General features: G+C 39.6%; 1 protein-coding gene and 1 long non-coding RNA gene across 4 annotated transcripts; one reads left to right on the top strand and one right to left on the bottom strand.

Annotated features, from left to right (window-relative positions):
- The first annotated feature begins 2,591 nt into the window (after positions 1-2,591).
- On the top strand, positions 2,592-13,908 carry LOC136280437 (uncharacterized). Of its 3 annotated transcripts, XM_066165552.1 has the most exons (6): positions 2,892-2,910; positions 3,260-3,354; positions 9,434-9,485; positions 10,023-11,723; positions 12,336-12,690; positions 13,046-13,908. In XM_066165552.1, the coding sequence occupies exons 3-6, from the start codon at positions 9,434-9,436 to the stop codon at positions 13,083-13,085; spliced, it is 2,148 nt and encodes a 715-aa protein (XP_066021649.1). In that variant the 5' UTR covers positions 2,892-2,910; positions 3,260-3,354; the 3' UTR covers positions 13,086-13,908. The 3 variants fall into 3 exon arrangements, with proteins under 3 accessions (XP_066021648.1, XP_066021649.1, XP_066021650.1); XM_066165551.1 differs by lacking the exon at positions 3,260-3,354 and having other exon boundaries at positions 2,592-2,910; XM_066165553.1 differs by lacking the exons at positions 2,892-2,910; positions 3,260-3,354 and adding an exon at positions 7,676-7,797.
- Positions 3,952-5,874, bottom strand: LOC136280498 (uncharacterized). Its single transcript, XR_010717268.1, has 3 exons — positions 4,896-5,874; positions 4,397-4,676; positions 3,952-4,158 (listed from the first exon to the last, which is right to left on the bottom strand). It is a non-coding gene; the product is annotated as an uncharacterized lncRNA (long non-coding RNA).
- Positions 13,909-14,247: the final 339 nt, after the last annotated feature.

Genomic DNA, 14,247 nt, shown 5'->3' on the forward strand with positions numbered 1-14,247 from the left:
AGTTGGTCATCGAATACAACAAATTACTTTTCACGACTGAAGCACGTTCCGCAATAGTTATCACATATATACCTCCGTCGGAAAAAAGCTGCTCCCATGTTTGTTAGTGTGCTTCTCTCTTAAATCAGAAACTACAGATCGAAGATGAGCAAATGGAAGTCTCTAGGAAAAGTGGCCCCGCATTAAAACCGATAAGTAGACACAAAAGTGTTTCACATGTGCTTTATGTAAATGTCGATCATCTTAAACTTGTAATTTAAAAATGCAAGACTATTCGTTCAGTTTTGGTTCCGTATAGTGTAGATATCTAAAAAAAAAAGGGGGGGGGGCAGACGGGTGTTGGAAATATAGGGAGGGGCTCATCCTACACCAGACCAATCGCATACCCCTTTTTGTAGTCCGCTGCGTAGTTCATTGGTACAAACAAACCTGTTTTCAATCTCAACAAAGTCATTTTTGACTGACGTCGGAATGCAATCAATGTACTGTCGTATGGAGTAAAAGAGAAAAAAAGTCAACACTATGCAATATCGTTTTAGCCAAATATTTGGTGTTCTTAACTAAGAGTGCAAACTTTTAATTAAGGGGTAACCGGTTTTAGTTTGAAATTACAAGCGTCCAATAAAAACTGAATGGTGAAAAAGAAGAGTTCAGACTCTCAATTTCCATCCATTTTGTTCTTTAATCATCTTGGTTCCTCTTATCCCGATGTAATCACTCTATCCATCGGAATATGTCATCAGGTGTAATTGCGGTGGAAGCAATTAATGTAACTGCCTCACGGGCTTTCTGTTGATACTTCATCGACTCGGAGATTTCACCAAGGATTATTATTTCCGCTCTGAATCCGTGGAAATTACACTTAAATGTTTAATACCCGTACAAGGTGAGGTCTTTGGACGATTTCTGTGTGACTACGTAGCTGTTTTTCGTTTAAAACGAGGCAAACATCTGGCAGTTTGAAGAAATATCACGTTAGTGTAAGTGACATGTCGAAACATGCCGTGTTGTCGTGTCTGGACTTGTTCCCACTTCGTGAATAGTTCACATTCAATTTGGTCAATGCAGATCAACGGTCAGTTTCGTTACCATTACATTTCATTTACGCTTGGTTTAAGAACTTTTGAGGTATTCCAACAGATCTTCTGTCGATTAATTATGGAGTTATTTTTGCTCATTAATCTGTTTTAACTAACGCAGTTCTAAGATTCCAAGTGATGATTATTTAGTTAAGACGGATCAGCGGAAAGTACAGTTGGCTTGTTGTTTTATCATTTTTACGATTCTGTTAGAATTCTGTCTCCAGCTTGAAAGACTTGACATTCGTTCAATTCGAGTCGGAAACAATGTAAGAGTTTGATTGCCACTTGATAGTATGCTAATTCTGAAAATACCTGAAGGACGTAAATCGATAGCGCAGTCGTGGTCACAGTACGACCTTTAGCAAACTATGACAGCGACGGCAAAGAGAACACGACAAAGCAAATTATTTTACGAGAAGAAAAAAAGCTCTGCAGGTGCGTTTAACAATTTGTATACCGCAGCACCTTCGGCAAAATATCAAAATACACAGTTACCCAAATTAGCGTGGTCTGAGAACTGGAAAAACGACCACGAGTTGTTTATGTTTCTGTTTTAAACTCAATAGGGTGAAGAACGCGACAAAAAAAAGATTTCACGAGCAGAAAAAGCAGAGCAAAAGCTACGCATGTATGATAAAAACTTTTTTACACCTCTTAAACACCATCTTACAGTCACCAACATCCGTCTTGTCTGACAACAGGAACACACTATTCAAAACTCAACGCCGCTTACACATGTTATGCTAAAGTCCAGGTCTGGCTTCGTTAGAGATAATAGAGACCTCCAGCCATTGGCTAAATTATTGAGATAAATACCGATTCCTTTTTAATCGACCTTTTCCTTTCCGTCGTTGACCGGACTGTTTAAGTTACTTAGTGCTTAGTCGTAAGTGATACATATCGGTCCCAAAGACACAAAAACGTGATCAAATTTTATTTCACCTCGGGGCAATTTTCAACCTGAGCGAATCGTTATTGGTACAGCTTGAAATAATGAAAATGCTTCTCATGGGATCTCCCTACCATGGCTGGTCTAACAATGTGCTAAGTGCACATATAACATCACATTCAAACTGAAAAGTCGACGCCAAAGTGATTTACATGTGGTCTATCTGAATGTTGTTCATTTAGAACTCATAATTAACAAATAAAAGACTACTTGTCCAGTTTTCATTTGTACGCTTAGAGGGGCGTCCTAGAAATAAAACAGGCAGCAGGCTTCACCCAAGGCCTCTACTCAGCTTTTTATGAAAATAAAATAAGACTGCATGCATAACCAGGTATACTTCGTTGAGAACTCAAAACTATCTGGCGCTTCCGCTTCTCCGGCTTTTTCGGAATATAACAAAAAAGCGTCATGTGCATCGATATTGATCAATATATATATATTTTTGGGTGAAAAGGCAGTCTGAGAGTTTGTGACACTAAGGCCAGGTGGCCCGTGGAAATAATCCAGACCCCTTTCGAAAACGTGGGAAAATACACTTAAAATATGACGGAAGACCCAAACTCAATACGGCCTTGAATGAAATTTAACTGTAGTTTGAACCGTAGGTATGATGGAAGAAGCCTCAGTTCATTTCTAACTTCAGGGGCAAAAACAATGTAGAGTTATCGCCAGTTTTCAGTTACGTTTTAACCCCTACATTAATCAAATGAAGAGATTTATACGCTCTGATGGCTCCATCACGGCAGATCAGTTTACAGATCGGATTGAGGAAGCCATCAATCAGAACCGTTTTCGTCGAATTGCAATGCATTTACAAGCATTCTTCAACGTATTTTCAACCTCAGTCAGCGCTACATAACCCGGTTCAGTGAAAACAAGGTAAGAAAAGAACACTTAAGGTTTAACTGTGAAGGTGACATTACTCTGAGGTTTTCGACAGGTTTTAACGGATCCGTTTGGAATTGAAAGGGTCAGTGCGCCCGTACGTTCAACTCGGCGAATTTCGATCACAATCGTAATTTGTATTTGCTTGACTACTCTCTGGTATTGATGATAGAAATTTATTCAAGAGACGTTTCAATGAGCCAACTAAGCACATTCCTGTCGATTGTAGAAGAATTTCAAAGTTATAAGACGTAGCAACATTTGTTAACGCACTAAGAATTATTATTTCCGCTTTCGCTTAGAATCCGTGGAAATAACACTTAAATGTTAAATACCCTTACAGGGTGAGGTCTTTGGACGATTTCTGTGTAACTATGTAGCTGCTTTTCATTTAAAACGAGGCAAATATCTGGCAGTTTGTGGGATGATCATTTAAGTGTAAGTATCATGTCGACGGAAACATGCCGTTTTGTCGTGTCTGGACCTGTCCAAACTTCGTGAATAGTTAACATTCAATTTGGTCAATGCAGATCAACGGTCAGTTTGTTAACATTACATTTTATTTACGCTTTCTTTAAGAACTTTTGAGGTATTCCAACAGATCTTCTGTCGATTAATTATGGAGTCATTTTCGCTCATTAATCCGGTTTAACTAACGCAGTTCTAAGATTCGAAGTGCTGATTATTTAGTTAAGACGGAACTGCGGAAAGAACAGTTAGCTTGTTGTTTTATTTGTTTTTATGAATCTGTTGGAATTCTGTCTCCAGCTTGAGAGACTTGACATTCGTTCAGTTACGAGTTGGAAACAATATGAGACAGTTCGGGCCATAACCATTTCTGGATACCGGTTTCGAGCTTTGTGGTTGGGTGAGATTAAAACCAAAACAAAGCAAATTTGGCCGAGAGGTGCTGGAAACAAGAAGAAGCTGATTTCTTTTTTTTTTGTGGCGGCCATGTTGTAATGCGGTAGTAAGCCGAAACAAAATTCGCTAATAAGGACTGGACGTAAGATACCATTAAAAATATTCGTTTATTTCAACCATTCAACTTGCATGTCCTCAACATTCTCGCATTCTGGAAGAGTACAGCGGATTCTTTCCAGCACAAACTCTTTGTAACGCTGTGGCCCTTCCACCAAGAGCGTCACAGGAGTAAGCGCTCCTCCGCCAGCCTGTTTGTATCTGGAGAACTTCTGGGTAAAGCTTGGCCTCGATGTTACTGTCCGTTCTCCGTTGATTTCCCTATTTGGGGTTACAAGAAAACCAATTAAATAAGGTTAAACCAAATAACGCGCACTGATAGTAATTGGGACGAGAGATGTGTGAGATCGCGAAATCGGTAAAAATTTCATTTCTCTCCAGTACAGGTCGAGGAAAGACAATATCTTGCTTCTCTTCGATTTTTAAATAGACATTATCAATTTCAGTCCATCAAGCCTTTACAAAAAAGTAACAGTAAAGCAAGAAAACAGTAACTTACCCTTTAATTCCTGGTTATTTTGCCACATCGGAGCAAACCATGCAGCTGTATGTTTGGAAAGTGCTGAACCCTGCCGATCTGCTGCCCTTTGACATCTCCTAAAGCGTATGTCTTTCTCTGCGATTTGCTGAAAATCTGGACTTCTCGTAGAGCTTCTCGAATGCGTTCCATTTCTCGTGGAAGAAGACAAGCTAGTGCATGCGAGTCATACGTGTTGTCGTCTTCACTTTGAATAACAAGCGGTGTTCCACGTGGAGCTTTAATCTTGAAATTATGATACCTGGAAAATAAACGCCAATAAACACATGAGTGGGATAAAATAAAAGCAAGTAGTAACAATCTATATTAAGACGAATACACATGGTCGAATTCAATGCAAGAGAATCATACAAGGTATTTTGCGCGCTATCGATCGATTCGCGGGAGAATCTAGGTCTCAGAACACTACAAATTCGGTCCTACAGCTTTTAGTCAGCAATAATATATCCTTTACACTTACCCTTTGATTTGAACACCCTGTATACAAATTTTGTTTAGGTAATCACTGCAAAATGTGAAAGCACGAGCGGTGTTTGTAAACGAGTTTCACAATTACAGACAAGTCCCTCGTGGTTGTAGACAAAAATTTCACTCTCATCAGTTCGTGTAGTTAGACTCCAGCCTTTGTTTCCGGAATGTTGTAATAGAGACACTTCGGCAAGGCTTTCCACCAATGTGATTTCTTTATTTTCATCTTCATGCCGCTCTTATCGCACATTTCCCGGATACGATACCTGAAGATATGAGAGCTCAGTGAACGAATACCTCTTTGTTTTATATTTGCCCGAAGGAGAACTTACTCGCTGGATAATCACGTTTATTTGTAAGATCCGTGATTTCCTGAAATTATTTTTTAGTGTGCATTCGCCTTGGCTGAATGAACCTCTCTGATTTCAAGATCCACATTGATTCGAAATTTCATCCAGAGCTCCGATTTAAAAGATTCTTTGTTTGTAGCACTGACCCTGGTCCGTGGCAGATTTGTGCCGCGAAGACGACAAAGTGTCTCGAGATATTGAATGTGTTCATCTATGCTGTTGGCTTGATCTGAAATTCACAATGTATGCTTATAAAGGTCTGATAAATAATTGCCCTTTTTCTTTAAATTTCCCGGCCACAACGTATGGATAAAATTTATAGCTTACACGATACAACGATGGATCTGAACAAAGGAATCCGTCCAGTAGTTTGCACACTAACAGACTTTCAACATTCGTGCACTCGAGCAAAAACCTCATGCACTCGATTAGAATTTTGACAAATTCGAAGCAAATTTATTCTAGTTTTTTAAAAGAATTTTTTTAGGAATAAAAAAAATGTTGTACACCTGAAAACCTCAACTAAAGAGAGGTTATTCCTCGATCGAGCCCTTCACAACATGGACCTCCACCGACTTTTCATCTGAATTTTTCCTTCACGTCATCGCAACCACCATCAGTTCTTTGCTTGTTGTGTGTGATTGCTTGTCTTCTGCAAGTTTGCAAGGTTTCATGGGATATGGGTAGGGAACAAAGTCGTTAGTGCTCGAATAAAGTAATGAATGAGTTTCCTCGAGGTCCCACTACGACATCCATGTTGGTGACGTCATCAAGTATCCAGGCCCCTGTTGTTCAAAACTGGGTTAGTTCGGGTAACCCAGGGTTAGTGTGAAATTTGATTTCAGGTCTGAAAACTTTAAGAGAAAATTCAGGTCAAATCTTTTTGCTTGCAATTTGATCATTGGATGTTCGAAAAAGAATAGTGAACATTTTCCCCAAAAGACTTTTGAACAAATAAATAAAGAAAGCTGGATTAAAATTTAACCCTGGGTTAGGGCTAATCGGCCTTTGAAAAACTAGGCCCTGCAGAAATGGTTATGGCCCGGACTGTTAGCAAACCATGACGGCGACGACGACGACGAGAACGCGACAAAACAAAATATTTTACGAGAAGAGAAAAAGCTCTGCACGTGCATTTAACAATTTGTATATCTCAGCGCCCTCGACGAAATATCAACATACACAGTTACCCAAATTTGCGTGGTCTGAGAATAAGAAAACCGACCACGAGTTGTTTATGTTTCTGTTTTAAACTCAATAGGGTGAAGAACGCGACAAAAAAAGAATTCCCAGAGCAGAAAAAAACTGAGCAAAAGCTCCGCATATATGTTAAAAACTTTGTACACCTCTTAAACGTCATCTAACAGTCACCAACATTCGTCTTGTCTGACAACGGGAATACACTAGTCAAAACTCAACGCCACTTACACTTGTTACATGTTATGCTGAAGTCCAGGTCTGGCGTCGAGATCTCCTTCCATTCGCTAAATTATTGAGATAAATACCGATTCCTTTTTAATCGACCTCTTCCTTTCCGTCGTTGACCGGACTGCCTAAGTTACTTAGTGCCTCAGTCGTAAGTGATACATATGGGTCTCGAAGACACAAAAACGTGGTCAAATTTTATTTCACCTCGGGGCAATTTTCAACCCGAGCGAATCGTTATTGGTACAGCTTGAAATAATGAAAATGCCTCTGATGGGATCTCCCTGCCATGGCTGGTCTAACAGCGTGCTAGGTGTACACATGACATCACATTCAAACAGAAAAGTCGACGCCAAAGTGATTTACATGCGGTTTATCTGAATGTTGTTCATCTAAAACTCACAATTAACAAATCAAAGACTACTTGTCTAGTTTTCGTTTCGTACGCTTAGAGGGGCGTCTTAGAAATAACACGGGCAGCAGGCCTCATCCCCAAGGCCCCTACTCAGCTTTTTATGAAAATAAAGTAAGACTGCATGCATAACCAGGTATACTTCGTTGAGAACCCAAAACTATCTGCCGCTTCAACTTCTCTTTTTCGGAATATAACAGAAAAGCGTCACATGCATCGATACTCACCAAGATATATCAATGTTTGAAAGAGTCAGCGTTCTTTAATTTTTGGGTAAAAAGGCAGTCTGAGAGTTTGTGACACTAAGGCCAGGTGGCCATTGGAAATAATCAAGACCATTTTCGAAAACGTGGGATAATACACTTAAAATATGATGAAAGACCCAAACTCAATACGGCCTTGAATGAAATTTAACTTTAGTTTGAATCGTAGGCATGATAGAAGAAGCCTCAGTTCATTTCTAACTTCAGGGGGCAAAAATGATGTAGAGTTATCGCCAGTTTTCAATTACGTCTTAACCCCTGCAATAATCAAATGAAGAGATTTATATGCTCTGATGGCTCCATCAATCAGATCAGTTTACAGATCCGATTGAGGAAGCCATCAATCAGAACCGTTTTCGTCGAGTTCGATGCATTTACAAGCATTTTTCAACGTATTTTCAACCTCTCAGCCAGCTCTAGATAGCCGGGTTCAGTAAAAACAAGGTAAGAAAAGAACATTTAAGGTTTTACTGAGAAGGTGACACTACTCTGAGGTTTCCGACAGGTTTTAACGGATCCGTTTGGAATTGAAAGGATCAGTGTACCTGTAAGTTCGACTCGGAGAATTTCAATCACAATCGTAATTTGTATTTGCTTGACTTCTCTCTGGGATTGATGATAGAAATTTATTGGAGAGACGTTTCAGTGAGCCAACTAAGCACATTCCTGTCGATTGTAGAGGAAATTCAAAGTTATAGGACGTAACAACATTTGTTGACGCACTAAGGATTATTATTTCCGCTTTCGCTTAGAAGCCGTGGAAATTACACTTAAATGTTAAATACCCCCTCAGGGTAACGTTTTTGGACGATTTCTGTATGGCTGTGCAGCTGCTTTTCATTTAAAACGAGGCAAATATCCGGCAGTTTGAGGGATGATCATTTAAGTGTAAGTATCATGTCGACGGAAACATGCCGTTTTGTCGTGTCTGGACCTGTCCAAACTTAGTGAATAGTTCACATTTGATTTGGTCTATGCAGATCAACGGTCAGTTTGTTACCATTACATTTCATTTACGCTTGCTTTAAGAACTTTTGAGGTATTCCAACAGATCTTCTGTCGATTAATTATGGAGTCATTTTCGCTCATTAATCCGGTTTAACTAACGCAGTTCTAAGATTCGAAGTGCTGATTATTTAGTTAGGAAGGAATTGCGAAAAGAACAGTTAGCTTGTTGTTTTATTTGTTTTTATGAATCTGTTGGAATTCTGTCTCCAGCTTGAAAGACTTGACATTCGTTCAATTACGGGTTGGAAACAATATGAGAATTTGATCGCCACTTGACAGTATGCTAATTCCGAAAATACCTGACAGTACGACCCTTTGCAAACCATGACGGCGACGACGACGACGAGAACGCGACAAAACAAAATATTTTACGAGAAGAAAAGAAGCTCTGCACGTACGTTTAACAATTTGTACATCTCAGCGCCCTCGGCAAAATATCAACATACGCAAATTTGCGCGGTCTGAGAATAAGAAAACCGACCACGAGTTGTTTATGTTTCTGTTTTAAACTCGATAAGGTGAAGAACGCGACAAACAAAAGATTTCAGTTCAAAGCCCCTGATGGATCTATTTACCATGGCTGGTCTAACGGTGTGCTAAGTGTACATATGACATCACATTCAAACTGAAAAGTCGACGCGAAAGTGATTTCCATGTGGTTTCTCTGAATTTTGTTCATCTAAAACTCTCAATTAAGGTGTGAATGACATCACATTCAAACTGAAAAGTCGACGCCAATGGAATTTACAGGTGGTTTATCTGAATGTTGTTGATCTAGAACTCACAATTAACAAATAAAAGACTACTTGTCCAGTTTTCGTGAGACACCTCAAAGTCGACGCGAAAGTGATTTCCATGTGGTTTATCTGAATGTTGTACATCTAAAACATCAATTAAGAAATGAAAGACTACTTATCCAGATTTCGTTCCGTACGCTTTGAGGAGTGTCTTAGATATAACACGTGCAGCAAGCCTCATCCTAAGGCCCTTACTCAGCTTTTTATGAAAATAAAATAAGACTGCATGCATAACCAGGTATACTTCATTAAGAACTCAAAATTTGCTCCCACAGATGGCAGGGCGACGAGATCCACCCGCTGGAACACGAGTGTCATTTCAAGAAGGTAATCCAGATACCCTGAAACTTTCGGGTTAATATTTGTCATGTTAAGATATGCTTTTAACAAGTAAAACTGGCAATAAATTAATTGTTGGATCATATACTCTGATTTGGCTGGTACATACAATGTCCAAGGATAGAAGTAGTCGGCAAAAGATGTGCGGGCTTCCAAATGGCCGCTGGCAAGAAAAAAAATGAGAAGAGAAGGTGACACCTTAGAAAATGGATGTGAAAAGGGAAGGATGACAGTATATAATAATAATAATAGGAAAGGCAAGATAAGTTTGAGGAGGAATAACGAGAATGTGTAGTGAGAGAACAGGAAGACAGCTTGAGTAGCTGTTGCTTTACTTGATGGCATAACATCTCAGCTGTTCCTGGTTTCGGGTGGGTCACAAAAACCAGTTGAGGAAACTTTAGCAGGTATTTTCTCCTTCTGATGCTGTTTCTCCTATCCACCATTTTCTGTTTATGGAAATTGCAGCATGTATCTGTGAGGTTTAACTCATCTTCCACCGTAATATTTTACATTGACTCACAGGAATCTATAAAGAATTGTCTCTTCTCCCCCGAACGGTACCACATTTCGTCAATCGCGAAACAGAATGCAACAAAATCAGAGAATACCTTTCTCCACTGCACGATTGCAGATGCCTTCTCATACATGGTGCCACTGGCATAGGGAAGACAACCGTGGCGACGAAAGTGGCAAACGACATACGGAATTCTGACAGACGTACTGTGGTGATCTATGTTAACTGTAGAAACATAAAACTTTCCCAGGATTTTGCTGAGAAGGCTCTTCGGCAAGTATATCACCTACATGTGGAGAATTCAATATCTCAGCTGAAAAATCGCTTGAAAAGCCAACATTTCTTCACCATTTTGCTACTGGATAATTTTGAATTTATACTTCATTTGGATGACAGAATGCAGCTTCCCGAAAGTGAATTGTCACTCCAGCGGATGAACCGATCTGAGGAAGGATCGAGGATTAAGAATCTAATCAATGAAATTTTAATGGTGACAGACAACATCAAACTTCTCCTCACCTCTTCAGAGACAGTTTGTTTTCCGGAAGCAGGTCAAGAAATTGTTCATCTGTCGCCTTTTAAGCCAGAAGAAACCGTTGAGCTTTTGAAAATGGTGTGGAAGAATAGGCCAGTCAGTGCAACCCTAGCACATGACTTTTCAGAGATTTGCAGCGGTATTCCTTTGGTTCTTTACACCCTGGCCTCCTCCCACAGTGACCTGCCAAGTCTCTTAGAAGCGATGAGGTGTTCTTCGCCTGCAGGAAAACTCAAGATCTTGACAAAGATTCAAACGGTATCAGGGGATATGAAGATCAACGTTTTTATCGATCATTGCTTCGAGAGGCTTGATTTGATAGAAAAGCATGTCCTCATCAGATTTGCATTACTCAAAGGGCGTTTTTCTCTGTCTGAGGCAGTGAAAATATTTCAATCAGAGGAGATGAGTGCGTCTCAACTCAGCCAATGTGGACTGGAACTGTCCCGGCGATCACTTTTAGAAAAACAACACATTATTGGGGATGAATACTTCTATACCCTCCTTCGAGTAATTCGTGATTATTGTGAAACTAAGGCAATGGAGCAGGAGTTTCGTGAAGTGATCCTAGATGCTAAGAAGATGTTTATCCGCCATTTTTTAACCTTTCTGGAAGATATCTTCAAAATGTTCCTGGACCAGGGCGTGTCAGAAGCTATTGCAGCCTTTCAGAAAGATGAAGCAAATGTCATGCAGCTCCTTGAGTGGTGCGGAAATGGTCAAATGGATGAAGAACAAACAAGAAGGTGCATTGATGTTTTCAACAGCGTAACGGAGCTACTGGCGAAGATGATGGGAAAGGCCAAATTTGAAGATGCCTTCAAATCTCTAAGAAAGAGATGCAAAGAGATGAAAGATCAGACGAGACTGAGCGATTGCCTCACATCCTTGGGGCTGAAAGAAGTATTCAGCTGTTCCTGTCCTCCAATTAGTCCGTGTGCTTTACACGCTGAAATAGCCAAAGAATACTTCACGAAGGCTGACCGAATCCAACGTAATCTTGGAGTTAAAAAAGGGAACAGCCGAGCTCAGTGCCTTGCCAAACTTGGTCGATGTCTCGCCACAGAAGGCTTTTTTGAAGAGGCAAAAGAAAAAGTTCAACAGGCAATCAGAATTCGATCGGAAGGACAGGATGACGACGTTATGCTCGGTGCAACGTATAATGATCTGGGAGGTAGGTGCACAAAATGATTAGGTACCAAATTAATTTGCGAGCGCATTGATCATATATTTTCCAAGGCAGTTTGTAGGATCGTATTTTAAGATTGTTTTGAGCATTTGCTTACGTATGAATCTTCAAAATCGATGAATAAAGAGTCACAATTGAAAACGCAGTACAGATTGTGGCCTGTGCTCTGAGTGAAAAAAGCAAGAGAAGCATCCTAATCCTCCATTATGATTTTAGCCTCTCATTAGTCAAGATTCAGCTTAATAGCCGTCATTCATTTAGTCTGGCCCTTGACAGGATCCTTCGAACACCGAGAAGGTGCAAAACTCTGAAATGTATCGAAACGTGTCCTTATAATGTTTGTAATCAACCACTAAATACTATCTAGTGGTTGACTATAAACATTATAAGGAACGAAATCCTTCACATGAATTCTAATGCATAATACTTTGAAGGGGTCACGGCTACTTCAAAAATCCTTTCTTTAAGACAACAACAATCACTTTTACTACCTTTCTTAATTATCTTCATGGTCAGCCGAAAATGACTAAAATTGGAATTATTGTATCTTTGGAATTATTTACAAATTCAATGATGAAACTCTAATTCCCTCGGTAGTGATCCTTTCGCTCAAGGGAAATCATGTGCAGGCAATCAAAGTCAGAGAAGAAAAGACGCTACCCATTTACAGAAGAACACTGGGTAAACATCCTTTCACTGCAACCGTCCTCAACAGTCTGTCAAACAATTATTTTGCCCAGGGAAAGTACATCACTGCCAAAAAATATTCGGAAGAAGCGTTGGAGATTCGGCTCGAGTTACTAAAAGACCATCGAGACACCGCTAAGTCGCTTTTTGACCTTGCGATGGTTCATAAAATGAAGGAAGAATTCGAACCAGCCAAGCGTTGTCTTGAAAGATGCGAGGCCATGCAACAGAAAATATTGGATGAGGAAAACAACGATCTTACAAGGTAAATAACTGTCTATCACTATAAATTTTGCGTTTCATTAGGGATCCTTTAGGCATGCAGGTGTTGATGAATTAAACATTAACACCTTCATCCACCTCCTTAATTCTTCAACTACTGAGATCTCATTGTTAATTCTCCTCTCTGGCGGCTTCATATTTTCTTGTGGATTAGTTACAAGAATTTGGTGTTAGATCAAAATAACTTCTACCTGATAAGTTTGAGTATTCTCATTACTTGTTTGCTGGACAATGTGTGGATATTATTGGGAGAAGTTACATGTTGATCACTTCTGGGAGTTAAAGGCTTAAGCATTAAATTTTACGAGTTTTTGGTTGATGTGCCTTTCCTCGCACAGGACCAGGAAAGAGTTAGAAGAAGTAAAGAGGCGTCTATAGGGAGCCATGCAAGGGAACTCCTGAAATCCGGTAACAAACTCTGACAGAGAATCTCTTGATGTGAACCATGTAATCTTGTCCAGTTCTGAGTGTCTTCAAGTGTACCAAGGCAGTACTACTTAGAAGTTCCGCAAGAATGATGATACAGTCACTTCTGCGTGACGTCTCCTCTTAAGCGATCGTCTTAGTTTAAAATGTAGGTAGTTATGGAACATTCTTTCTCCGTCACTGACATCTCCATTTTTGTCGAATTTGAGTCTGTTATGATCATGCATCAGTCACATAAAACATTCAGTCATTAACTGAATCAGACTTGAAAACAAGAGCTGAAAAAAATTTAAATGATGGTTGCTATCATTATTATAGTGAACGTCCTAGGTCAAGTTTCACTTCACTGGACCGTTTTAGTTTCTTCGTAATGGTGTAAATAGGTGTGGTTTAAAGAAAGTGCCGTTGTTCTGGACAAGTGAGTCTGGCTATTTCCAGAGATCCTAGCCGGGAAGATTCTTTCTAGGCGTAGTCCTTTCAGTTAAGTGCTAACGATTGTATATATGTATAGATATTTAGAAACTTTTCGGCTTGTTCTTTACTGATTCAATTCAATTTAGAATAGGTGGTATTTCACTAAAAAAGAAACAGTTATCGCAATTGATGGAGGGTAGCCTATCCAAGACATTCAAGGAATTTTAGATATCTTGCCCGTGTAACGTGTAAGTGTTTTACTGACTTTATAATAATGAGAATGGTAACGGTTAAGTATTGCTAACTTTTATTATACCCCATTAGTTTGAGTTAAGAACATTAAAACAACATTTGTGATGTTGCTGACAGCTTTTAAATTCCTTGTTAAATTTTAAATAGATTAAAAAACTGAAATAATCCAACAAGTTCAGTAAAACGCCTCAAAAAGACAAGGTTTCTGATAAATAAGTAATTGTTGGTTGACATCATATAATCATGAGGCTCGATTCGATAGTTTCTACTACTGACACGAACGTCCGAAAGGACTCCATCATCCTCGTTCCCAGAAAGGTACAGCAAGACGGAAATTTCGTCTTCAAACGCGAAGCAAGGGCTTTGAAAGAGGACATGGGCGCTGTATGATTTCCTCCGAACTTCGTGTTCACATTGACTTCGTGCCTTTCTCAGTTAAACCTATCGG

This window comes from Pocillopora verrucosa, chromosome 4 (genome assembly GCF_036669915.1).
Source record: "Pocillopora verrucosa isolate sample1 chromosome 4, ASM3666991v2, whole genome shotgun sequence".
Lineage (NCBI taxonomy): Eukaryota > Metazoa > Cnidaria > Anthozoa > Scleractinia > Pocilloporidae > Pocillopora > Pocillopora verrucosa.

Bases quoted from the DNA above. Each gene is read 5' to 3' on its own strand.
- LOC136280437 (XM_066165551.1), top strand. From the start codon at position 9,434: ATGGCAGGGCGACGAGATCCACCCGCTGGAACACGAGTGTCATTTCAA. The intron at 9,486-10,022 runs GTAATCCAGATA...ATTGACTCACAG, and splicing joins ACGAGTGTCATTTCAAGAAG to GAATCTATAAAGAATTGTCT. The intron at 11,724-12,335 runs GTAGGTGCACAA...TTCCCTCGGTAG, and splicing joins AACGTATAATGATCTGGGAG to TGATCCTTTCGCTCAAGGGA.